Here is a 23,678-nt window from a genome sequence, read left to right as displayed (position 1 = left end):
ATGGCGGGGAATGGAAAGATTTATATTCCTTGCAGACAATCCTTCCATTTCCCCCGCCATCCGGTCAAGAGCCGAAGAAGCTTCTTGGAAGAGAAGCAAAACGTTTTCAAAGAAAAACCAGAAAGTCCAATTGACTCTTGCATTTTGTTTTATAGTTTTAATACGATTTTATAAGGTTGTTTTCAACTTTTGGATTGGGAGCCGCCCAGAGTCGGTTAGAAGAGGGGCGGGCTTTAGAAATGTTTGAAATAAATATATGAAATAGAAATTCCAGTGCTCCTCGCAATCAACGTTCTTTCTAAAGGGACTTTTTCGGCATTAATACGAGCTGTTCAATTGGGGCCCTTGGTTGGTTTCCTGCAGACGTTTCGTGACCCAACTAGGTAACATTATCAGTTGCTAAAAGAGAGTGGGGTTTGCCCTGTTTATACACTAGTGCAGTGATGGCTAACCTTTTTGCCATCGCGTGCCAGGAAGGGGGCAGGGCGGGGGAGGTTCATGTGTGTTCGTGCCCACGCCCATAATTCTATGCGCTCCACCCCGTGCATGCGCAAACGACTCCCCTCCTCCCCCCCGCTCCTGGCACACGATGACCCAGTAGGCCCGTTTTTCTTTCTCACTTGGCTCCAGATCCTCTATGCATCTGGGGAGGGCAAAAACAGCCTTCCCCACCCCCTCAGAAGCCCTCCGGAGGCCCGTTTTCCAACTTTCGGTTGGACAGGAAGTGACATTTTTTGCTGTCCCCAGCCTCCAGAGCCTCTCTAGGACTCTCTGGAGGCTGGGGACAGCAAAAAAGTCACTTCCTGTCCAACCGAAAGTTGGAAAACAGGCCGTTTCGGGCTTCCGGAGGGCCTCTGAGGGGGTGGGGAAGGCTGTTTTTGCCCTCCCCAGATGCATAGAGAGGATCTGGAGCCAGGTGACAAAGAAAAACAGGCCTTCCACACACCCCCAGGCCCTCCGGAGGCAGGAAACAGCCTGTTTCTCTATTTCTGGTGGGCCCAGAAGGCGCATGCCGGAGCTGAGCTGGCGTGCCAGGTGACATGGCTCTGCGTGCCACCTGTGGCACGCATGTCATAGGTTCACCATCACAGCACTAGTGGCTTGCCCTGTTAGTGTTGGTGGGTGTTCTTGGTAGCTCCTTGATTAGGCGGTTGTTTACTGTTCGTGTGAGTTGGTAGTGCCTTGATTGGGATTTTGTTTACCAAACCCAGCACTCCCTGATGATGTTACCTAGGTGGGTGATGAAATGTCTGCAAGAAAACCACCAAACTCAGAGAGCACTAAGTACCCCACAATTCAACCGTGAGCTACAAATATTCTATAGGCACATCATTTGTTAACTATCCTTTGCAAGAGGATAGTAAACTATGTTCCCGGCAACGGCAGTGGGCTCCCCGTTTTTCACGCCCCCAAAAGAAGCAGGACGGCAGCTTTAAAACTAACGCCATCTCTTTATTTATGCTCTCTTTCCTGTATCATCAGAAGAATAAAAAAAACATTTTCCCAAAATAAAATACAAATCAACGGGAAGGACACTGGCTCCAGAAGAGGGGAGCAGGAGGGGTCGGGAATCAAACTTATCCCCACGTTAAGGGGGAGGGAGGGGGGGAGAACCCTACCACTTCGGCCGCCTGCCAGCCACGCCAGACTCCTCTTGGCCCTTCCAGTGGTGGGCAAAGAAACTCACTCCCCTTCCTTGATCCTCCTTGGCCGCAAAACTCAGGAGCTTGATTCGGGGAAAGTGCCCCCACCACCAACTCCTCCCCCCGCCCGAAGGTCAAAAGAAAGGCTGGGGAATAGCTCAGCGGCGCCCCCCTCTGTCCTGTACAGGCGTGCTCCGACTCCGACTCCGGCTGTGGCGGCTTTTGGCTTCACGCCGTTCGCGGTCTCCTCGGCCGCCGCGTTCGCCCGCTCGACTAGCCCCACCACAGCTGGTGGCATTGGGGCGCTCACGTTCTCGCTCTCTGCTGTGTTCCCGCCGCTTGTCCCGCTCGGCTTGGCGGTTGCGTTCCCGCTGACGGGCCTCCTCGGCTTCCAGTTCTTTGCGCCGGCGTTCCCGTTCGCGAGCCCGAGCTGCTCGCTCAGCCTGTCTCTGGACATACTACAAGGAGAGAAGGAGGGGAAGAGCAACTGTTGAAGGACAGCCATGTACAGGCAGTTCTCAAGAGCTCAAGCGACTCCACAATTTCGGTTGCTAAAAGAGACGGTTGTTAAGTGAATCACTGCAGGGAGTCCTCAGTTTACTGTTCATTTAATGAAGGTATAACGAGTGACTACAGGTAGAACTCTCGCCTCACAATCAGGAGGCTGTGAGTTCAATCCTAGGTACAAGTAGAGAGAATGCTTCTCTCTCTGGGCTCAATGAGAATATATCTGCTGAATAAAATTCTGCATTGGCAACAGGAAAGGCATCCGGCCAGTAAACACTCAGCTCCATTCAGTTGTCCAGATTCCACCCCACAAAGGATTATGGGGTCGTTAAAAGATGATGATTGATGATGATTTAATAAAGCTATAACAGGACTGAAAAAAGTGACTTGTGACTGGTTTGCACACTTACAACCACTGCAGCATCTCCCGTGGTCACGTGATCAAAATTCAGACGCTTGGCAACTGACTCGTATTTATGACGGCTGCAGTGTCCCGGTGTTATGTGATCCCCTTTTGACAAGCGAAGTCAACGGGGAAGCCAGATTCACTCAACAACTGGGTTAACAACTGCAGTGAGTCATTTAACAACGAAAGTTTGTAAAATGGAGCAAAACTCACTTAACAACGGTCTCGCTTAGCCACAGAAATTTGGGGTTCAATTGTGGTTGTAAACTGAGGACTACCTATAACACAGTTTCTCCATTGATTTTGCTTGTCAAAAGGTCGCAAAAGGGTATCACTTGACCACTGCAAATATGAGTAGTATTATGAGTCGTAAATATGAGTCAGTTGCCAAGCTGAATTTTGATCAGGCGACCATAGGCTTGCTATTTGTGAAAAATGGTCGTCAATCACATTTTTCAGTGCCGTTGCAACTTCAAACGATGACTAAACAAATGTGTTGTAAGTCGAGCGCTACTTGTATATGAAATATTTCTCCAAATATCGGAATTATCCTTTCCACCTAAACTTTCTGGGTCAGGCAAAAAATGCCCAGTCATCAAATCTGCTTCCTAGGGACTGGAAATCAGAATGAATCTGGGAGCATCTTTATTAAAATTGTAGCTCGCAAAAAAAAAAAAAAAAAAGCTTTTAAAATCTTTTTGTCAGAATATGTGCTTCGAGACGCCTCCTGTTTTTTTTTTAAATCACCATCGACAATCACAATTCTCGTCTCTCAAAATCCTGGGATGAGAAGAAGAGGCGGTCCTCGACATACAACTGCCTCGACATTCCAACTGCCGTTGGAAGTTATGACGGCACGGAAAAAAAAAAGTGGCTTATGATGTTTTCCACACTTACGACCGTTGCGGCAGCCCTGCACGGGATCAAAATTCAGACGACTCATTATTTATGACGGTTGCAGTGTCCTGGGGGGGATCGTGCAAGCCGCTTTTGCGACCTTCCGGCGAGCAAAGTCAACTGGGAAGCGAGATTCAACTTAACAAACAGGCTCCTAATGGAACCGCTGCGGGGATTCACTGAACCCCGGCTGCAAGACAGGTTGGAAAATTCGGCAGAATTCATCTTAATGTCCGTCTCACTTAGCGACGAAAGCTCAATTGCGGTCGTAAATCGAGGACTGCCTGTAAACGGCATTCATGCGTGTGTCCTGGATGCACCTTCTCATCCTCACAGGGCTGAAGAAACCACATTTGGTAACGTCACCACCCTCGTCGGTGCCCATCCTTGTCTCACCTGAATATCCGTGAGGGGTAACCAATAAATGCAAGGTGCTGCCTTGGTTTTGCGGAACAGATCATCGAGAAGTTTAGCCGGAGGTTCTTCCTGGGCTTTTTCTGTTGGGGAAGGAAAGTAAGCAGGTTGGTTGTTATTCTTGAGTTTTTGCCAATAAAGGGCTGAAAAAAAGGCCTGGTCTGACGACAACTTGGTCACTTGAAAAGAGCAACCCCTGGTTAAACCTAAATGAGACCCCCCCAGCGACGTTATCCCTACATTCATAGCAGAAAGCCCCCCAAAGCAGGGGTGAAATTTGACCGGTTTGGGCAAACCAGTAGGGAAGATTTGAGTCGGTTCGCTGAACCGGTAAAAACCACCTCTGGTTAGTCCCGCCCATGGTTGTCCCTTCCAGCCGCTTGACCTGCCCAACCGCCCCCCCATACCCCTCTATTCATAGCTGAGCTGCTGCTCCCTTTATCATCCCCCCTGGCCCCCTCCCTCCTGGGGACTACCTTAAAGGGACAGGTTGCAGCAGCTCCGCTGTGAATGGCGGGAGAGAAGTTCAGCTTCTCTCTGCCACAGAATTCGACATTAAGTGCTGCAGCAGAGGGAATCCTAAGTTTTCTCCCTCCATTTCATTCACAGCGAAGCTGCTGCAGCCTGTCCTTTTAAGGCAAGAGTCGGCAACCCGCAGCTCTGGAGCCGCATGTGGCTCTTTCATCCCTCTGCTGCGGCTCCCTGTGGCCAGTCAGCTCCACAATTGATAAGGCTTTCGGTTGGAAGAGGTAGAGAAAAAAGGATGCCTCGCTAGGAGGAGACTCTATGGTGGGGGAACAAGACTTCCGGTCGGCTCCCGAACTGAATGGGAGGCTTCCAGTTAGGACCATAAAGGGAGCAGCAGCACCGCTGTGAATGGAGGGAGAGAAGTTTGGCTTCTCTCTGCCACAGCGTTCACTATGAACCTGTTACCTTTCTTCTCTGCTTTCTTCTCTTTCGATTTGGGCCGCTCCTTGCGGCGTCTGTCTCGGGACCGGGAGCGAGAGCGGGGGCCCTCACGCACCTTATCCCGATCCCATTCCCGCTCCGCCAGGGTCCTCTCCCGGCGTTCCATCTCTCGCTCCCGTTCGGCCCACTGCTCCCGCACAGCCGCCTCCCGCTCCCGTGCCTCCGAGCGCCGTGACAGCTCCCGTTCCCCCCGCGTGGTCGGGCCCACCCCGGGGAAGGTGGGCGCTTCGTCTGCCTTGGCCTCCACGGGACGGTCGGCCAGAAGACCACGATGGAAATCCAGCTGAGGAACAGAAAGGAAGGTTCTCAGGTAAGCAGGTGGAGGCTCTCTGGGATACAAAATCAAAGGATACTCGCGAGAAAGCTAAGAGACATTGTCTTGTGGTGTCAACTTCACGGGTAGTCCTCGATTTACGAACAGTAAATGAATCCGGCTCCCCCCCCTTGACTTTGCTCGTCAGGTCTCAAAAGGGGGATTATGTGACCCCAGGACACTGCAACCGTCATAAATGTGAGTCAGTTGCCAAGCCCCCGAATGTAAATCATGTGACCATGGGGTTGTTGCAATGGTGTGAAAAATGGTCATAAGTCGCTTTTCTTCAGTGCCGTCGTAACTTTGAACGGTCACCAAATGTAAATCGAGGACTCCCTGTAAGGCTAACAGCTAGAGAGACATGTCTTCTGAACAAAACCCAACATTTTAGGAGCATATATTCCTGTTTCACTTTCTTGCATCAAACTCTACTCGTCCCATGTCTTTGTTCCCCATTGGGCTCCGTACCTCATCCTGCTCCACAAAATCAGCGGATAAAAACTTGGGGTTAGACTGCGGCCACTTGACCCCATGGAGGGCGTTTCGCGTCGCGACAGCTTCTTCCACTGTTGAATACTGAAAGGCAATATTGGGAGAAGACAGAAAGAGATGGAGATGGGGAGGGAGGGAGAGAGGGAAAGGAGAGGAAGAAAGAGGAGGGAGAAAGAGAGAGAGAGAACCAGAGGGGAGGAAAAGGAAGTAAGAGAAAGACAAAGAGAGAAGAGATACAGAGATAGAGAAAGAGGAGAAAAAGAGAGAAGAGGAGAGAGAGGGGAGAGAGAAAGAAAGACAGAGGCAAGAGCAGAGAGAGAGAGAGAGGGAGAGAGAGAGAGAGAGAGCGCCAGAGGGGAGAAAAAGGAAGAAAGAGAAAGAAAGAAAAAGAGAGGAGAGACAGAGAAAAAGAAAAAGGAGAGAAAAAGAGAGGAGGGAAGGGGAGAGAGAGGAAGGGAGGGAGAGAGAGATTTGTTTCCAGCTATTTCTTCCCCCTGCTCCCCATATCCTGAAGTGTTCCTGTTAAACTGAACCGAAGAAGCTTCTTGGATGAGGAGTGAAATGTTTTCAAGGAGAAACACCTCACCCCACCCCCCGGGAAAGTCCAGCTGCCTTTTGAAAAAAGCACCTTTGGGACAACCATGACTTGGATGATAGGAGAATCCCCGTAAATAAACATTCCATTTAAAATTCCCCCGAAAGGAAAGCTTGCTTTAAAATTCTCTCTCTAAATTCCCTTTAAAAATCCGGACATCGTTTTGCATCGAGCGGCGTCCCCGAACAAACCCAGACGATCTGGGATCCTCGGTTTAATCGTTGCTTTCTCGCTTTCAAAAGCACGCCTGAGCAGAGCCGGGATCGATGCGAAATGCCGATTTTTTCTGGAAAGGCGAATTTCTCTGGAGGAGGAGGAACCAGCCCCAAAGACTCACTGTGACGTAGCAGTGCGATTTGATCTTGTCGATCCAAAAAGCGTCCTCCAGCAGGGTGCCCGTGCGGCCCAGCAGCTCCTTCAGTTGCCCCAGCGTGAAGGGCCTCACCTACCCGCGCGGACAAACACCCGAGGATTAAGAAAAGGCTCCCCATAGCAGTAACACTTAAGACTTCGATACCGCTTTTTATGTGATAATTCACGTAATAACTGCGGCTAGGATTTGTATTTGCACAAAATTGGGAAAAAAATGAAGAGATCCCTATGGAGGAGAATGCGATTAGGAAAATATTAGAAGGTGCAGGAATCAATAGGTTAACGCTTGAAATTAAAGAGAAGGAACAAGTCGATTATTATAACGTATGGCAGGGGTCTGCAACCTTAAATACTCAAAGAGCCATTTGGACTAGTTTCCCACAGAATGAAAACACAAAACCTGGGTGACAATACATCACAGAACTCAGGATGTTACAACATTAAAGTTCAGGATGTTACAACACAGCCAACTACCCAGGATGTTGCAGCACAGGACTCAGGATGTCACAACACTAGTTGTGTTGCGCTACCACACAATCCATTACCCAGGTCGTTACAACACAAAAGACTAATGGCCACACAGGATGTTACGAAACAGCAGACTAATCTGCAAACATCAACTCCATCTACCAATCAAGATGTAACAACACTGTCAACCAACCCGCTTACAACAACAAAGCCAGCAGTCCCCACCAGTATTTATAGAGACGGCATCTTCAATCACGCTTTGCTCGCACAAGCACAATGCCGAAGACACCAGCCTGAAGATGACGAGTGGGACCTCGTTGAAAGGTCACCAAGATACTCTCAATCTTACTGTGAAGTTTCCAAAAGATGCCCTAATTAATTCATGAGCCATGAGCCGAACTTCAAAAGAAATAGTCATTTATTAGGAGAACCATTTCGGCAATTTTCGGATGCAGTTAGAACTAATCCCACGTAGATTTACGTTCCCCTATGACCCTGTCTCTCCCCTCCTCTCTGGCCATGTCATAAATCACATTCTCCAATTAACCACTTTGGCTGGCTGTGAAATCCAACACCCTCCTTCTGATTGCAGTCAGGAAGAATGTATGGAATGCACTTCAGTTAGGGAAATCAATCAGCTCTATCAGTTCTCCTTCCCTCCTGCTCATGGCAACTTGAAAGCTTTGCAAGTTGACACTTACACGGGGAAAGAGCCAAATACGCCAAGACACACACACACACACACACACACATATAAAAAGTGTTTTTCTATTGAAGCACCTGGTCTACCTCAATATGTGAGGGAGCACACTGCTTCCTTTCAACAAGTACAGGGGCGTTTCGCTCCTGCTCTGGAATACGGAGCAAGTCTCCATCCCCCGCCATCACCCTTACCTTCTCAGGCCAGGTGAGGAATGACTGGAAGGGGAGGGTGAGGGGCGGGGTGGGGCCAGCCAGTGGTGGTTCAGCCAACAGGGAGCCACAGCAGGGGGATGAAAGAGCCGCATGTGGCTCCAGAGCCGCAGATTGCTGACCCCTGACATATGGGAACTGTTTTATCAATGGTTCGAGAATAAATATGAAAAGTGGAAAAAAGCAGAGATGTGAAATAGAAAAAAATGTTTTAATAAAGTTAAATAAGAAGAGGACTGTTATAGTATTAGGTATGGTATATATTAGTATTAAGTTAAGAATAGATAAAATAATAAATATGACTGTAAATTGTTATTGTATAAAATATTTGCACAAAATATTTGTACCCAGGCGACACACTGTTTAATGGAAGATGATATTTGAATTAAAATAAAATCAAAAAATTTGGACAAAATAAAAAGACTTATATACCGCTTTACAGCCCTCTCTAAGAGGTTTACAGAGTCAGCCTCTTGTCCCCCAACAATTTGGGTCCTCAGTTTAGCCACCTCGGAAGGAAGGATGGAAGGCCGAATCAACCTCGAGCCTGGCGAGATTCGAACTGCCAAATTGCAGGCAGTCAGCAATACCGCACTCTAACCATTGCGCCACCCGATGTCCCCCGCCATAACGGTTACAGCACCCCCCCCAAAACACTCACCAGGTTGCAGATGTGAACGATACAGCTGACCTTGCCCCGTGGCGGGGAGGGGACCTGGGCTGTGCGGACGGGATCGTCGATGGTGATGGAGACCCCGGAACGTTGCTGGCTGATGGACCGCCGGGTGAGCGTGTCGCTCAGCGTGACTGCGGGGGCGAAGGGAGACAGAAAGCCCACAGGTGAGTCTTACCTGTTGGGGGGTCAATCGTTCCCCCCCTCTCTTCTGCCGGTCCTCCCCCGGTACCTTTTTTGACTTCGTGCTCTACCGGGGGAGGCAGAACCACCGTCTCTACAGCGATAACGGGTGCCGACTCCGGCTGCTCTTCCTCGTGGACCTTCTCTTCTTCTTCCTCCTCCTCCTCTTCCTCCCCTTGGCCATTCTCTTGCCCTTCGACGGGGACCACCTGGGAGGGAAGGGTGGGATAGAGGTTTCTCAGCCTGGAAGGGACCGGGCTGAATTTGACAAAATGGTGGTTTTTGCTACTCTAAACCCGGTCTGGGTGGACCCCCCCCTCCCGGCTTTTCTCGATCCAAAGATCTTCGTGTCGCAGTTGAAGATGAGGAAGGATCTTCCTCCCCTTTTCAGTTCAGGGGTTATCAGAGAATGATAAGAATGTTACATTGAGAATGTTCTGAAGGGTGTCTAGTCCTCATGAGCACGAGAAATACCAATTTTTTTGGGGGGGGGGGCGTCCTTGGGGGCTCTCTAACCTGTTTTCTTTTTCTTTAATTCTCTCACTGTCAGGAAATTCCTCCTTAGTTCTAAGGTTGCTTCTTTCCTTGATTAGTTTCCATCGATTTTCTTGTCTTATTTTTTTGGTGCTTTGGAGAGTAAGTGGACCCCCTCTTTTTTATATATACAGTAGATTATCAATGTTCTGGCCTAGGCTCCGTTAACAAGCAGGAGGCAGGAACTTATCCGGGCAAAACCTCTTTTATTTACACAACTGTGAATTACGTTCATTCACAGTCCGTAACAGTTTTTCAAAGGAATATTTCTCAACACAGTTTATCTTGTTTGGAAAGCTGCCACGTAACTTGTTTCCAACCGCAGTACAAGGCCAAACTTGGCACAGAGTCTCTCAGAGTCACGGAACGAACGGATTGTTTCCTGCAAAAGCCCACTCTCTGTTCGCTCCTCTTTTATTTCCTATGGGAAGGGCCAATCACCTCCAAGGTGTGGCTTTACTCCAGAGTAGACCCTGCTTTCTGAGTTGTTCGTCTTCTGGCAGCTCTGTGCATGCGCACACTGGGAACAGGCTCCAGCTGTTCCTCTGCCTCACTGCTGTCTAGCTCCCTCTCTGCTTCCGACACAGAGCCCTCGTCCGAGCTTTTCCCAACCCCCAGGAGTGGCCCAAGTTCCTCCCCAACCTCCTCACTATCTGACTCTGCTGCTAGCTTTGCTGGCCGCCGGCGGCCCACAACAATCAATCGATTCAATTGCAAATCCAAAGAATTAATCCTATATTCTCTGGAGTTCCTAAGACTGGTTACAGATGTTTCATTACCAACGTAGGTAACATCATCAGCGTTCCTGGCAGGCTGAATTCGGTCTATACAAGAAGAGAGGCAACAGTGGCTCCTCTTTCCCTCCTGTCTCCGTGGACAAAAGCCAGAGATCTTCGGTAGCCAAACACCTTTTGCAAGACTAATTTTGGGCAGGGGGCCGGTCGTGTTCAATAAAGGAGGATCTCCCTGCAGATTAAGAACCTGACAGCTACGCTAGGTCCTTGGCTCAGGTTTTAGGATATTTTTATATGATTTTTCCGAGCACCGCCTTGGCCCTGCAATTAGTAACCGCCTTTTTAAAAAAAGGGGGAAAAGCCTTGCGCTTAATGATTTCGTTTACGGGAGATTGGCTGTTCACCACCCTGAAATCGATGGGAGATGCGAATGCAGTAAAAACGACGGAGTTGAATAAATCGGTCGCCTGGCACGCGTGCAGCTTCGTGGCTTGCCAAGTCTCGCGCCTGGGTGCCGCTTCCGCCCTGGGGACCGATCGGGAGCTGTTGTCCCCCCCCCCCCAGCACCAACCTGCGTGACTGTACGGCAGATCTTGAGCGCTTTCTCGTGAGCCGGCTCTTCCAAGTGGCGCTCGGCTTCGTCTTCAGAGATGCGGGAGTCGTCGGCATGAAGGTCCACCACAGCTTCCTGGCCTCCTGGCGGCGGCTTAATCTCCGGGATCAGGCTCTGGAGGAGGGAGGAGGAGGAGGGAGAAAAGTACATCAGGGTCTGAGCTAGGCTAACCCGGGGTCGACTTTTCTCCTGTCTAACCGGTTACCTTGAGGGATTCGGTGGTGATGCTTATCGAAGGTTTCTTCTGGGTCGTAGCAGTGCTGGCGCCCCAGCGCCGTTTGCGGCCTGCTGGCTGGCTTCCTTCAGTGTCGCTGTTTGTGGCGACGGCCCCTTTGGCCACAGAGGATGCTAAAAGCGATGGAGGGAGGAAAGGAGTTTAAAAACCTGAGCAATTTTCCCGGGACATGGTTGGGGATAGCTTTGCTCTTGAGGTGGCTCGAGTGAGCGAGTCAGTTCACGTCCACCCTCTTTCCCTAACCCCCATGCCCTCTTCTGCATGATCTGACAATAGTTAGTTGACTTACGACTATTATTGCACCCAATTTCTGTTGCTAAGCGAGACAATTGAGTTTTGCCTCATTTTACGACCTTCCTTGACAACGTTGGGGCAGCTTGGCTTGCGAGGTGGCTCGTGTGAGTGAGTCAGTTCACATCCACCCTCTTTCCCTAACCCCGATGCCTTCTTCTGCATGATCTGCCAGTACAGTAATCCTTGACTTACGACCACAATGGAGCCCAAAATTTCTGTGGCTAAGCGAGACAACTGAGTTTTGCTCCATTTTACGACCTTTCTTGCCCACAGCGGTTAAGCGAATTCCTGCAGTTGTTAAATTAGTAAGATGGTCGTTAAGGGAATCCGGCTTTCCCCCTCATTGCTTGTCAGAAGGTCGCAAAAGGGGATCACGTGGCCCCGGGACGCTGCGACCGTCATAAATACGAACTGGTGGCCAAGTGCCCGAATGATGATCAAGGTGACCATGGGGAGGCTGCAACGGTCGTGTTAACAATGGCCACAAGTCAGAAAAACGGTCGTAAGTTACTCTTTTTGAGTAACTTGAGTGCTGCTGTAACTTCAGTCACTAAATGAATTATTGTAAGCTGAGGGCTATATATTGGGAGAAAAAAAGAATTTAGTTCAGGTTTTTTTCAACCTCTGCCCCTTTAAGATGGGTGGACTTCAAACTCCCAGAATTCCCCAGCCAGCATAGCATAGAATTCTGGGAGTTGAAGTCCACCCATCTTAAAGGGGCAGAGGTTGAGAAACACCGAACTAGCCATTTCCTAGTAAAATCACATTACTTCATTACTACAGGCATTAAATGAACTATGCTCCTGCTACCCCAATACTACGTATAATAAGCTGGCCGAAGCAATTGGTGCAAAGGATGATACCACTGAAAAAATAAAAATATTTTACCAGGCGTATCTTTAAAAATAAAGAAATACGCATCCCATCCCATCAAATACACACAGGGAATCCTTGAATTACAACCTAAATTGAGCCCAGAATTACAGTCGTAAGTTGCGGTTAAAAGCAAGTCACCTGTTGTTACCACCTTTTTTTTTTTTTTTTTTTGCACACTGGTCGTTAAACGAAGCCATTTCACTCGACGGGGATTTTTTTTAACTGGAAAGCGGAAGTAGACACTAGAAACCAGCCAAAAACGGGTCATGTGACAGCAGGATGCTGCAAACAGGTATAAATGTGAGCTGGTAGCCAAGTGTCGAAAAATGCAGGTTGCAGTTCTCGTAAGAACCAGTTGGGTCTAGTGGTTAAGGTGTTGACTCCGAAACCAGGAGACTGGGAGTTCTAGTCCCACCTTAGGCATGAAAGCTGGCTGGGTGACTCTGGGCCAATTACAAGGAGCCTGGGAGTTCTAGTCCCTCCTTAGGCATGAAAGCCAGCTGGGTGACTTTGGGCCAATCACCAGGAGACTGGGAGTTCTAGTCCCTCCCTAGGCATGAAAGCTGTCTGGGTGACTTTGGGCCAATTACCCGGAGACTGGGAGTTCTAGTCCCTCCCTAGGCATGAAAGCCATCTGGGTAACTCTGGGCAAATCACCAGGAGACTGGGAGTTCTAGTGCCACCTTAAGCATGAAAGCTAGCTGGGTGACTTTAGTCCAATCAACTGGAGACTGGGAGTTCTAGTCCCTCCTTAGGCATGAAAGCTGGCTGGGTGACTCTGGGCCAATCACCAGGAGACTGGGAGTTCTAGTCCCTCCTTAGTCATGAAAGCCAGCTGGGTGACTCTGGACCAATTACCAAGAGACTGGGAGTTCTAGTCCCTCCTTAGTCATGAAAGCCAGCTGGGTGACTTTGGGCCGATCACCAGGAGATGGTGAGTTCTAATCCTGCCTTTCACATGAAAGCTGGCTGGGTGACTCTGGGCCAATTACCAGGAGACTGGGAGTTGTAGTCCTATTTTAGGCATAAAAGCAAACTGGGTGACTTGACTTTGCCCCGGTCCGCCTTTCCCAGTCCAACCCGTCTCACAGGGTTGTTGTGGAGAAAACAGGAGGAGGAAAGTTTGCCGCTTTTTTACTTATAAAAATGGGCTAAAAATCTTAACAAGCCAGCACCTGCTGGGAAGGTCAGTTGTTAACTTCAGCTGGTCGCTAAGAGACTGGTCATTAAGTGAGGACTACCTGTATTTCAATTTATTTAATTTATAACCAGTGTATTTGATTTAGTGTATTGAATATAACTGTATATAATGTGTATTTAATCACACTGGCCTCCACCCCGGGAATGTGACTTGAGCCTCCCTGCCCAATGCCTCAGCCAGTCTGCGACCATGGCAAGTTTAAGATTTGTGGACTTCAACTCCCAGAATTCCTCAGCCAGTCTGCGACCATGGCAACGTGTGGACTTCAACTCCCACAATGCCTCAGCCACTCTCCCACCATGGCAAGTTTAAGATTTATGGACTTCAACTCCCAGAATTCCTCAACCAGTCTGCGACCATGACAAGTTTAAAACTTATGGACTTCAACTCCCACAATGCCTCAGCCAGTCTGCGACCATGACAAGTTTAAGACTTATGGACTTCAACTCCCAGAATGCCTCAGCCAGTCTGCGACCATGGCAAGTTTAAGATTTGTGGACTTCAACTCCCAGAATGCCTCAGCCAGTCTGCGACCATGGCAACGTGTGGACTTCAACTCCCACAATGCCTCAGCCAGTCTCCCACCATGGCAAGTTTAAGACTTGTGGACTTCAACCCCCAGAATTCCTCAGCCAGTCTGCGACCATGGCAACGTGTGGACTTCAACTCCCACAATGCCTCAGCCAGTCTCCCACCATGGCAAGTTTAAGATTTGTGGACTTCAACTCCCAGAATTCCTCAGTCTCCAACCTTGGCAGGTTTAAGACTTGTGGACTTCAACTCCCACAACGCCTCAGCCAGTCTCCAACCATGGCAAGTTGAAGACTTGTGGACTTCAACTCCCAGAATTCCTCAGCCAGTCTGCAACCATGGCAACTTGTGGACTTCAGCTCCCAGAATTCCTCAGCCAGCAATGCTGAGGCGAGGAATTCTGGGAGTTGAAGTCCACAAGTCTTAAATTTGCCAAGCTTGGAGACCTCAGCTTTCAGGAGTGACCAGAGGACCTCCAACCCTCCTCAGATGTCTCACCGAAGTGGTCAAGGGAAGGCTGAGCTCAACGGGTGGACAACCTGCCCCTTTTACTTACAGACGACGGAGATCTTCCTCTTGAAGGCCTTGGGCTGAGCTGAACCCTGTGGAGAAAGGGAAGGAAGAAGGGAAGGGAAAGAGAGAGAGAGAGAGAAAGAAAGAAAGAAAGAGGGGGGAGAAATGGGAGAAGGACAGACAAAGAAAGAAAACCCCGTGTAGAGGGGGAAATCAAGTCAGTATCGGGGATTTGAAAAGCGGCCGTCGCATCTGAGGGACATCAAGGGGGGGGGGGGGAAGAGAAGGCCTAAATAATGGAGGGGCCCAGATGAAGGTGGTGGGGACGGGCAAAGGGGTCTCCTGCTGCCTCGGCAATGAAGTGGAGAGGGTAGAAATCTGCCTCTCTAACTTTGCAAGTCCACGAAATCTGGTCAAATTTATTTGCACACGGCTCCTGCCGTCTCCTCCTTGAGGACTAGAAACCTTTTTTTAGAACATTTCTCTATTTGGCCCTTCGGGAGGTCAAAACAGGAAAACCAAAAAGGTTCTAAAAGGGTTTCTAGTCCTCGTGGGGTACGAGAAATTGAAACACGGTTCTGTGGATTTGGGGTGGTTTCCTTGCAGACGTTTCGTTGCCAAGCTAGGTAACGTCATCAGCGTTAGAAGAAAGGAGGGAGGTTTGCAGCATTAACCACACAGTTCAATCCCGAGCTGTAAATATTCTCTTTTATGGGCGTAAATGTTTGCGGAGCTAAAAGTACTCCAGGGATAGGAAATGTAATTGAAAAAGAATGACATACGGGCTGGCTTAAGAAGAAATTTTTAAATGTTTTAATTGGTTTGTGATTTTTAATTTTGGGGCCAAATTGATATATATTTTAATTGTTTTTTTAATATTTGTATTTCATGTTCTTAATTCTGGCTGTACACCGCCCTGAGTCCTCAGGGAGAAGGGCGGTATATAAATTGGAAATAAAATAAAATAAATAAATATTTAAGACTGAAGTCCACATCCCGCTAGTGACCGGTGAGCAAAACGCACACGGCTTTAGTTAGTTGTGGTGCCAAATTAAGGAACAATTACCAGTTCTACTCAGATCCCCTTTTTATTTGGAAACACGAGAGCTGATTTTCATGAATTTAGCAGTATTTTAACTATTGTTTTCATACATTTGCTTCAGAAAGGTTTTAATAATAGTAATAATAATAATAATAATAAAAGAATTCCATGGTTATATTTCCTCCTTTTCATAATTTCTCCTCAGCGTTTATTATGGAAAGAAAACTGGATGCTTTTAATGAAAATAAAATAAAATAAAATAAGGAAGCCGAAGTGATAGCAAAGGCTGAAATTGGGGGAGGCCTAAATCCTTGGGACTCTACTGCATAGGACTACAGGTACCATTATCCCCAGCCAGCCTACCTTTCCTGCGCTGACTGGAAATGATGGGAATTGAAAGCCCACACAAAAGGGGGGGGGGAACCTACCGCTAGCAATTCTTTAGTATATCCTGTTTCTTTTTTTAAAATTGAAATGTTTTCGCACGCACGCACGTACATACATGCAAGATAGATAGCTATATAGATAGATATAAAAATATATAACTAAAAATCCAGAAAGTGGGGAAAAAATATTTCAGATAAATAGACAGATATAAATAGATAGAGATAAATATAGAGATAGAGAGATAGATAAGATATAAAAATAAATATATAACTAAAAATCTAGAAAGTGGGCAAAAATATTTTAGGCAGACAGATATATAGACAAAGAGATAAATATATAGAGATATATAGAGATGAGAGAGAGAGAGAGAGAGAGAGAGAGAGAGAGAGAGAGAGAGAGAGAGAGAGAGAGAGAGAGAAATATATAACTAAAATCCAGAAAGTGGGCAAAAATATTTTAGGCAGACAGATATATAGATAAATAGATAAGAGATAAATATAGAGAAAGATATAGAGATGCGAGGGAAAGAGAGAGAGAGAAAGAGAGAGAGGGGGGAGGGAGGGATAAAAATATATAACTAAAAATCCAGAAAGTGGGCAAAAATATTTTAGGCAGACAGATATATAAATAGATAAGAGATAAATATAGAGAAAGATATAGAGATGCGAGAGAGAGAGAGATAAAAATATATAACTAAAAATCCAGAAAGTGGGATTTCAGATAAATAGATAGAGATAAATATAGAGATAGATAGATAGATATAAAAATAAACATATAACAAAAAATCCAGAAAGTGGGCAAAAATATTTTAGGTAGACAGATAGAGATAGATAGAGATAAATAGATAGAGAGATATAGAGATGCTATAGATAGATAGATAGATAGATAGATAGATAGATAGATAGATAGATAGATATAAAAATAAATGTATAACTAAACATCCAGAAAGTGGGCAAAAATATTTCAATTTAAAAAACAGAAACAGGATATATTAAAGAATTGCTAGCGGTGGGTTTTCCCTATGTGCTTATATATATATATTTTTTTTCAAATACGGCTTATTCGTTTTGAAACAAGCCATCGAACGATGACGTCAGATTATTTTAAAATCCTCAGTGGCCTGCCAACGGATATATTAAGTTGACGCAGGCCAGCAGGCAAATAATAACCCGCTTTGATAGTCGGGCTTGCCAAGTTCATTAAGACAAGACTGTCAAGCTTATGGTCAGAGGAGAAAAAAAAAAGAAGAAAAGAATGAAGGATAATATAGAAGCAAGTTTTGAATTTTTGCCATTTTAACCCTTGGAGTAGGTTTAAGACAACAGACAGGTTTAAAAATTGGGCCTTTTCATCCTTCTGGTATTTTGGAGAGATTTTACCCAGCTGCAACATTTATTCAGCTATAGGATATTCTTCAAGTAATCCTAATTATGTAGCTCAGAGGTGGGGAACTATAGCCCTTTTATGACTTGCGGACTTCAACTCCCAGAATTCCTGAGCCAGCATGGCCTCTTTAAGACTTGGGGACTTCAACTCCCAGAATTCCTGAGCCAGCATGGCCTCTTTAAGACTTGCGGACTTCAACTCCCAGAATTCCTGAGCCAGCATGGCCTCTTTAAGACTTGCGGACTTCAACTCCCAGAATTCCCTTTAAGACTTGTGGACTTCAACTCCCAGAATTCAGCCAGCATGGCTGACTCAGGAATTCTGGGAGTTGAAGTCCGCAAGTCATAAAAGGGCTATAGTTCCCCACCTCTGAGTACAGGTAGTCCTCGATTTACAAGTTCACTTAGTGACCATTCGAAGTTGTAACGGCACTGAAAAAAAAGGGACTTAGAGACCGTTTTTCACACTTATGACCGTTGTAGCATTCCCCACGTGATTTACATTCGGATGCTTGGCAAAACTCACAAAATTTCTTACTCGGCAACATAAATGTTGGGCTCTGTTGTGGTCGTGAAGTCGAGGACTACCTGTGGTTGAAGGCGATACTTCCTGACACTTAGAACAATTAATCAGGGGGTCTCCAGAAATTGTGGGTGCTCCATCCCTTTTGAAAGAAGAGACTGGACAACCATGTGTCTGGAATGGTGTAGAGCAGTGATGGCTAACCTTTTTGCTATCGCGTGCCAGGAAGGGGGCGGGGGAGGTTCGCGCGTGTTCGGGCCCACACCCATAATTCTATGCGCCCCACCCCGTGCATGCGCGAGCGACTCCCCTCCTAGCACGCGATGGCCCAGTAGGCCCTTTTTTCTCTCTCACTTGGCTCCATGCATCTGGGGAGGGCAAAAACAGCCTTCCCCACCCCCTCAGAGGCCCTCCGGAGGCCCATTTTCCAACTTTCAGACTCTCTAGGACTCTCCGGAGGCTGGGGACAGCAAAAAAGTCACTTCCTGTCCAACCGAAAGTTGGAAAACAGCCAACTTTTGTTTCGGGCTTCTGGAGGGCATCTGAGGGTGTGGGGAAGGCTGTTTTTGCCCTCCCCAGATGCATAGAGAGGATCTAGAGCCAGGTGAGAAAGAAAAACAGGCCTTCCCCACTTCCCCAGGCTCTCCGGAGATAGGAAACAGCCTGTTTCTCTATTTCTGGTGGGCCCAGAAGGCGCGTGCCGGAGCTGAGCTGGCGTGCCATAGGTTCACCATCACGGGTGTAGAATCTCCTGCTTGAGCAGAGGGTTGGACTAGAAGACCTCCAAGATCCCTTCCAACTCTTTGTTATTCTTGATGGCTTGCACAATTTCTGATTTTTCCCACCCTCAAGGAACTGTTCCTCTCCCAATCCAATTTTATGGATTCGCACAAAACCAGTTGGAAAATTGATCTGGAAAATTCCGTCTGTCTCAGGCCAAATTATTTCCACTCCTTCCTGGCTCTGCTTTCTGGCAATGGTGGGGGGTTTTTTGGGATGCGTGTCAAAGGAAGCATTTTATAAATCGGACTAAACTCTTAATATAAAGGAGAATACTTGTAGCTGAGGGTTGAAATGAATGGGGTGCTCTCTTGAGCTTGGCCAATTTCTAAATAGTCTTCAATTTACGGCCTCAATTGAGCCCAAAATTTCTGTCGTCGAGATGCGTTTAAGTGACTTTTGCCCTGTTTTACAACCTTTCTTGCTACAGTTGTTAAGGGAATCCAGGGTGGATTTGATTTAAATCAGGTCGATTTAAATTGCGATTTAAATCAAGTCGATTTAAATCACAATTTAAATCACCCCCCCCCCCCAAAAAATGCTTGATTTAAAGCAGCTCGATTTAATTTTTAAAAGAGCCACTGTCATTTCTGCTGTGAAATTGTGTGAATGCATTGACACAGCGCATGTTAGCTCAGCTTGCAGATTCAGGGAGTTTTACCAAAAAATGTAAATATCGCCGAATATATACAGCCTCAAGCTACATAACTATGCTCCATTTCAGGCCGAATAAACTAAATTATCTTAAATAGAAAATTATCTTTAGATAGATTTTTTTTAATTCCAAAAGCATTTTATTAAAATAAATTTGATAAAAATAAAAATAAAAAAACCCGATTTAAACCCCCCTCCCCCCAAAATTGCTTTTTTAAAAATAAAATCATCGATTTTTATCCAACCCTGACGGAATCAACTGCATTGGTTAACTTGCTAATATAGGTTCTGAAGTGAATCTGGTGTTGGAAAGTCACAAAATGGTCATAAATATAACCCGGTCGCCAAGCATAGGAATTATGACGTGATTACAAAGATGCTGTAAAGTTCGTAACTGTGAAAAATGGTCGTGAAGTCATTTTTTTTCGGTGCCGTCGTAACTTTTAACGGTCATTAAATGAACAGACGGATCAGGTTACCTAGTTTTGGGTAATGAAACGTCTGCGAGAAAGCAAACCAAGCTAAACTCGTTGTGACACCTCAACTCGAGTTGGGGTGTCACAGCAGCCACCGAGACCCCGATATTTGCATTTCTGTAAAAAAAAATATGTATTTCGCTCCGTTCCTCGCTTTGTGGCTCTTCTTCCCTTTTCTGACCCCCTTTTAATTTAGGATAGCCCCACTCTCTCCCCCGAGACAGGGGGTTGGTCTAGAAGACCTCCAAGGTCCCTTCCGACTCTTCTATTCTCCATTTCATGGCCGAACAGTGGATGTCCCTCGAAAGGGGCAGGTGAATGGAAACCAGGGGTCGCCCCAATGTCAACACAGGGGGTCACGTTGAACAAGGATTTGGGGAGGGGTGGGAACACACCTCCTAAGCTAATGTCCCAAGACTCCCCATCATTTAAGAAACAAAGAAAGCTGAGGGGGGTGGGAAACCCCTCCATTTTAAACCGTTAACGGGACCCATCCATCCGCCTCCCCTCCGCCCGCCCCGCCGTTCCAATTCTCCCTTTCTCTCTTTTTTTTCTATTTAAATTAAGAACACGAAAGAAAACAAGCCAAAAAAGAAAGAAAGAAAGAAAACAAAACTTTTTTTAAGAAGGAAAAAAAAAAAAAAAGAGAAAAGAAAAAAAAATTAGGACAAGCGCTCCAGGTACCCTCTCACACCTGGGGCAGGGTCTTCTGTTCAGCCAATCACACCTCAGTGTGTGTGCGCTGTATCTAGGCAACGGCTGGTCCAATCGGAACGAGCCCTCCCTGGCCTGAAAGGTGCGTGCTTGGTTGGGCTGGGTGACAAGAGAGGTGCTGATTGGTTGGCCGGTAGGTAGGTAGTAGGTAGGAACCTAGCGCTTGATTGGCTGGTGGTCGGAAGTCAAAGTGTCCCGGAAGAGAGAGGGCGAGACAGAAGTTGCCCCCCCCACACACAAGGGCTGAAGTGGGGGGGAGTCAAGGCATCGTCAGTTCTCGGCAGGCGGCTGCGGATTGTCGGGACAGCGGGATGTGGCACTGTCATGTTCGTGGCGGGGACTCTCTTTTTTTAAGTGGAAAGTGTCAGTGAAAACCAACATTCACAAATTGGGGCAGACATCCCAATGACAAGTGAAAACAGGAACTGACAGTCCTTGTTTTTTTTGGAAGAAATAACACAACGCAAGGATGTCCTTGATATGGAAAGACTGTGGGACGCTCCGCGCGCCAAGTCCTCTTTAGGCAAACCTTGGCGCCTCTTGAAAAAAAGGCCACAAACACGTCCTACGCGGGGCTGGTGGAGAAAGCCGGACTTGTGCGAGACGCCACCGCTGCCCCGCAGCAAATTGCCAAAAACGGGTCGAAGACCTCTGCGTACCCGCAGTGTTACGGAGGACAGAAGAACTTCTCCCCCCAAATTCTGGAGCCCGGTCTCAGGAATCGGTAGATGGAACGTTGGATCTGGTGTCGATCTGGTTCCTAGGGATTTGGCGACCGGCGGGGGACTCCCCCATTGGCGGATGGAAAAGTCACTCGGGTGCCGAAACTTCCCGCAAAATCAGGGAAGCCGGCGGGATCGTAAGAGCGACGGGATCGGTGACAAAGATCGGAAGAATTTGGATAGCTCTTCTCAGGACGGGAAAGGTCCCGGGAATTCATCACACGTCGACGGAAGCCTTCCTCGGGACGGTGAAGGAGATGTGGCTTCAAACTGCCCCGGGGAGGTGACGGAACAGGTTGACGTGTTGCGTGACCGTCTTCTGGACACCTCGTTCCGAAGGCCGGCCCAAGTTTTGACCAGGTGGCCTTCCAAAGAGCTGCAGCTTTCACGGATGGTGGAGATGAACAAGGAACCAGTTGAGGTGCACCATCAAGTTTTCGGAAGCACGAGGGAAGCCCCACGGAGCAGGTGGGACTCCGAGAGGCACGTTTCTCTCCGTGGCTACGGATGTCGAGAGGATTTTCCACCGAAGGAAGGCAGAAAACAGTTCCAGGAAGGGCCAAGGAAGATCATCTCCAAAATCTCTCTTTTTTTTCCTCCCGTCCACGGGACGCTTGGCTGCGGCCTGCTCAAACGTGTCCACGCTCTCTCTCTCTCTCCGGTTTCTCTCTCTCTCTCTCTCTCTCACTCTCTCTCTCTCTTTCGCATTCCCAGTAGATTGATGCCTCTTTAAAACGGGGATCAGAACAAACGAGTCCAGAGGAGAACGTCAACGGGGGGAGGGGGGAGAGGGGGAGGTTGTGCGGGGAAGCTATCTTTAGGGTGAGGGGAGAAGCAAGGCCTGTCCCCACCCACCCCTCTCTTCCTCAGCAGCACGGAAAAGCCAGGATCTGAGTTGTGAGTGCAAAATATGTACGTGCGGACGCACAAATGTATTCAATCCCCTCCCCGCAGACCTCCCAGCCCCCTATTACAACCCCCACCCACTTCCCCCCTTTACACAACACAGGGGAAAAAGGCCAAACTATCAGCAATGGCCGAAGGGTAAACCAAATCTTTGCAATGGATCTATAGTTTAGTAAACAACCATCACCACACACAAAAAATAATTAAGCATGCCAAAATGTGCTGGAGAGCGGGAATCCTGGTTAAGGGACTACCGGCTGTAGGGCTGGGGATATTCACTGCTTTGAAAAAACTCAAACCAGTCTTGGCTTAAGGCAGGGCGGATGTGAGAAACATCAGGCTCAGAATGCAGGTTTTTGCCTCCGGACCCCAAAAAAATAAAAAATAAAATCATAGCAACCACCAAAACACCCCCGAGATTCTGAATTCTTCCATGTCTCAATATTGCATATTTTCTCTCATTGGGGTATAATTTGGCGCTAAATTGGGACATGAATGCAGGTAGTTTGTTAGCCAAGAAAAATTTAAAAAGGCAATAAGTTATTCCCCCCCCCCTTTCTGCTAGCCATTGGGTGCAGCGTTTGTCAACTGTGGCCATTTTAAGACGTGCGGACTTCAACTCCCAGAATTCCTCAGTCAGCTGGCATGCTTTTAAGATGGATGGATTTCGACTCCCAGAATTCTCCGGCCAGCTTGCTTTAAGGCAAGTGGACTTCAAATCCCAGAATTCCTCAGCCAACCAGCACGCTTTTAAGATGGATGGATTTCGACTCCCAGAATTCTCCGGCCAGCTTGCTTTAAGGCAAGTGGACTTCAAATCCCAGAATTCCTCAGCCGGCATGCTTTTAAGATGGATGGATTTAGACTTTTGCTGGCTTGGGGAATTCTGGGAGTTGAAGTCCACATGTCTTAAAAGTGACTACAGTTGTAAAACACGGCACCGAAGGCTTATTTCTCATCTCTCTTCGTTCTCAGCCTGATAGGCCTAACGTATTTTCCAATTGCAGTGGTTTTATTATGTAAAATTAAGGGGGGAGGGGAGGGGAAATAAATAAGATTTCCCCCAAGCACACCCAAGTGGAAATTCTCAGGAAGCAGAATTGTACACTCTGGAAAAAAAATAAAGGTGAATTGTGCTGCACCCATACTCCCCTGCCTTCAAATGGGGTGTCACACTAGGAGATAAGTCCCTAGTGGAAAGATTTTGCTGATGGGGGGGTGGGGGGGCTTAGATCTCACCAAGCATTCTGAAACACCCCCCCCACCGGGCCTTTCCTCTCTTCCCATCGCACCCCCCCCCTCTCCATTGCAGTACCGAATGGCCTTTCACCTGCCCCAAGAAAGCCCCATCCTCCCCAGCCGCTCGGCTGGATGCCCCCTAGGGCCCCCTGCCTCTATGCTGCCGAAGGGCGCCTCCTCCCGACACGCTACCTCTTTCTTCTCCTCGTCTTCGGGGCCCGTTTCGGGGCCCGGGGGGTCTGCGGAGGGTTGATCCTCGGGGCCTCCGGGCTCCAGGGCCTCGTTCTCCGGTTGGGGCTCCGACGACAGCTCCATCGGCATCGTCTGCTTCTCCTCGCTGCGTGAAAAAAAAAAAAAGAGGGGAGAGGCAATCATTGGGGGGAGGGGAGGGGAACTGGGGGTCGCGAGGGGACAAAGGGGCGCCTCGCCGTCGACAACAAGGGGTCTCTGCCCCGCCACAGCAGGGTCTTCTGGC

The 23,678-nt window shown here is 47.8% G+C and overlaps 1 protein-coding gene across 1 annotated transcript in view; it reads right to left on the bottom strand.

Annotated features, from left to right (window-relative positions):
- Positions 1-1,431: 1,431 nt before the first annotated feature.
- The window catches only part of ACIN1 (apoptotic chromatin condensation inducer 1), a 76,069-nt gene continuing 53,822 nt past the window's right edge, over positions 1,432-23,678 (bottom strand). Inside the window, exons 8-18 of the mRNA XM_087891695.1 lie at positions 23,396-23,540; positions 14,419-14,464; positions 10,931-11,073; positions 10,684-10,839; positions 8,894-9,053; positions 8,650-8,795; positions 6,574-6,681; positions 5,618-5,725; positions 4,801-5,119; positions 3,850-3,950; positions 1,432-2,101 (exon numbers count right to left, since the gene is read on the bottom strand). Of these exons, the coding sequence (XP_087747821.1) occupies positions 1,802-2,101; positions 3,850-3,950; positions 4,801-5,119; positions 5,618-5,725; positions 6,574-6,681; positions 8,650-8,795; positions 8,894-9,053; positions 10,684-10,839; positions 10,931-11,073; positions 14,419-14,464; positions 23,396-23,540 (1,732 nt within the window). The 3' untranslated portion in view covers positions 1,432-1,801. The remainder of the gene's footprint in view (positions 2,102-3,849; positions 3,951-4,800; positions 5,120-5,617; positions 5,726-6,573; positions 6,682-8,649; positions 8,796-8,893; positions 9,054-10,683; positions 10,840-10,930; positions 11,074-14,418; positions 14,465-23,395; positions 23,541-23,678) is intronic.

This window comes from Pantherophis guttatus, chromosome 4 (assembly GCF_059756535.1).
Source record: "Pantherophis guttatus breed Tessera chromosome 4, ASM5975653v1, whole genome shotgun sequence".
Classification (NCBI taxonomy): Eukaryota; Metazoa; Chordata; class Lepidosauria; order Squamata; family Colubridae; genus Pantherophis; species Pantherophis guttatus.
This window is presented reverse-complemented; position numbering and strand designations above follow the sequence as displayed.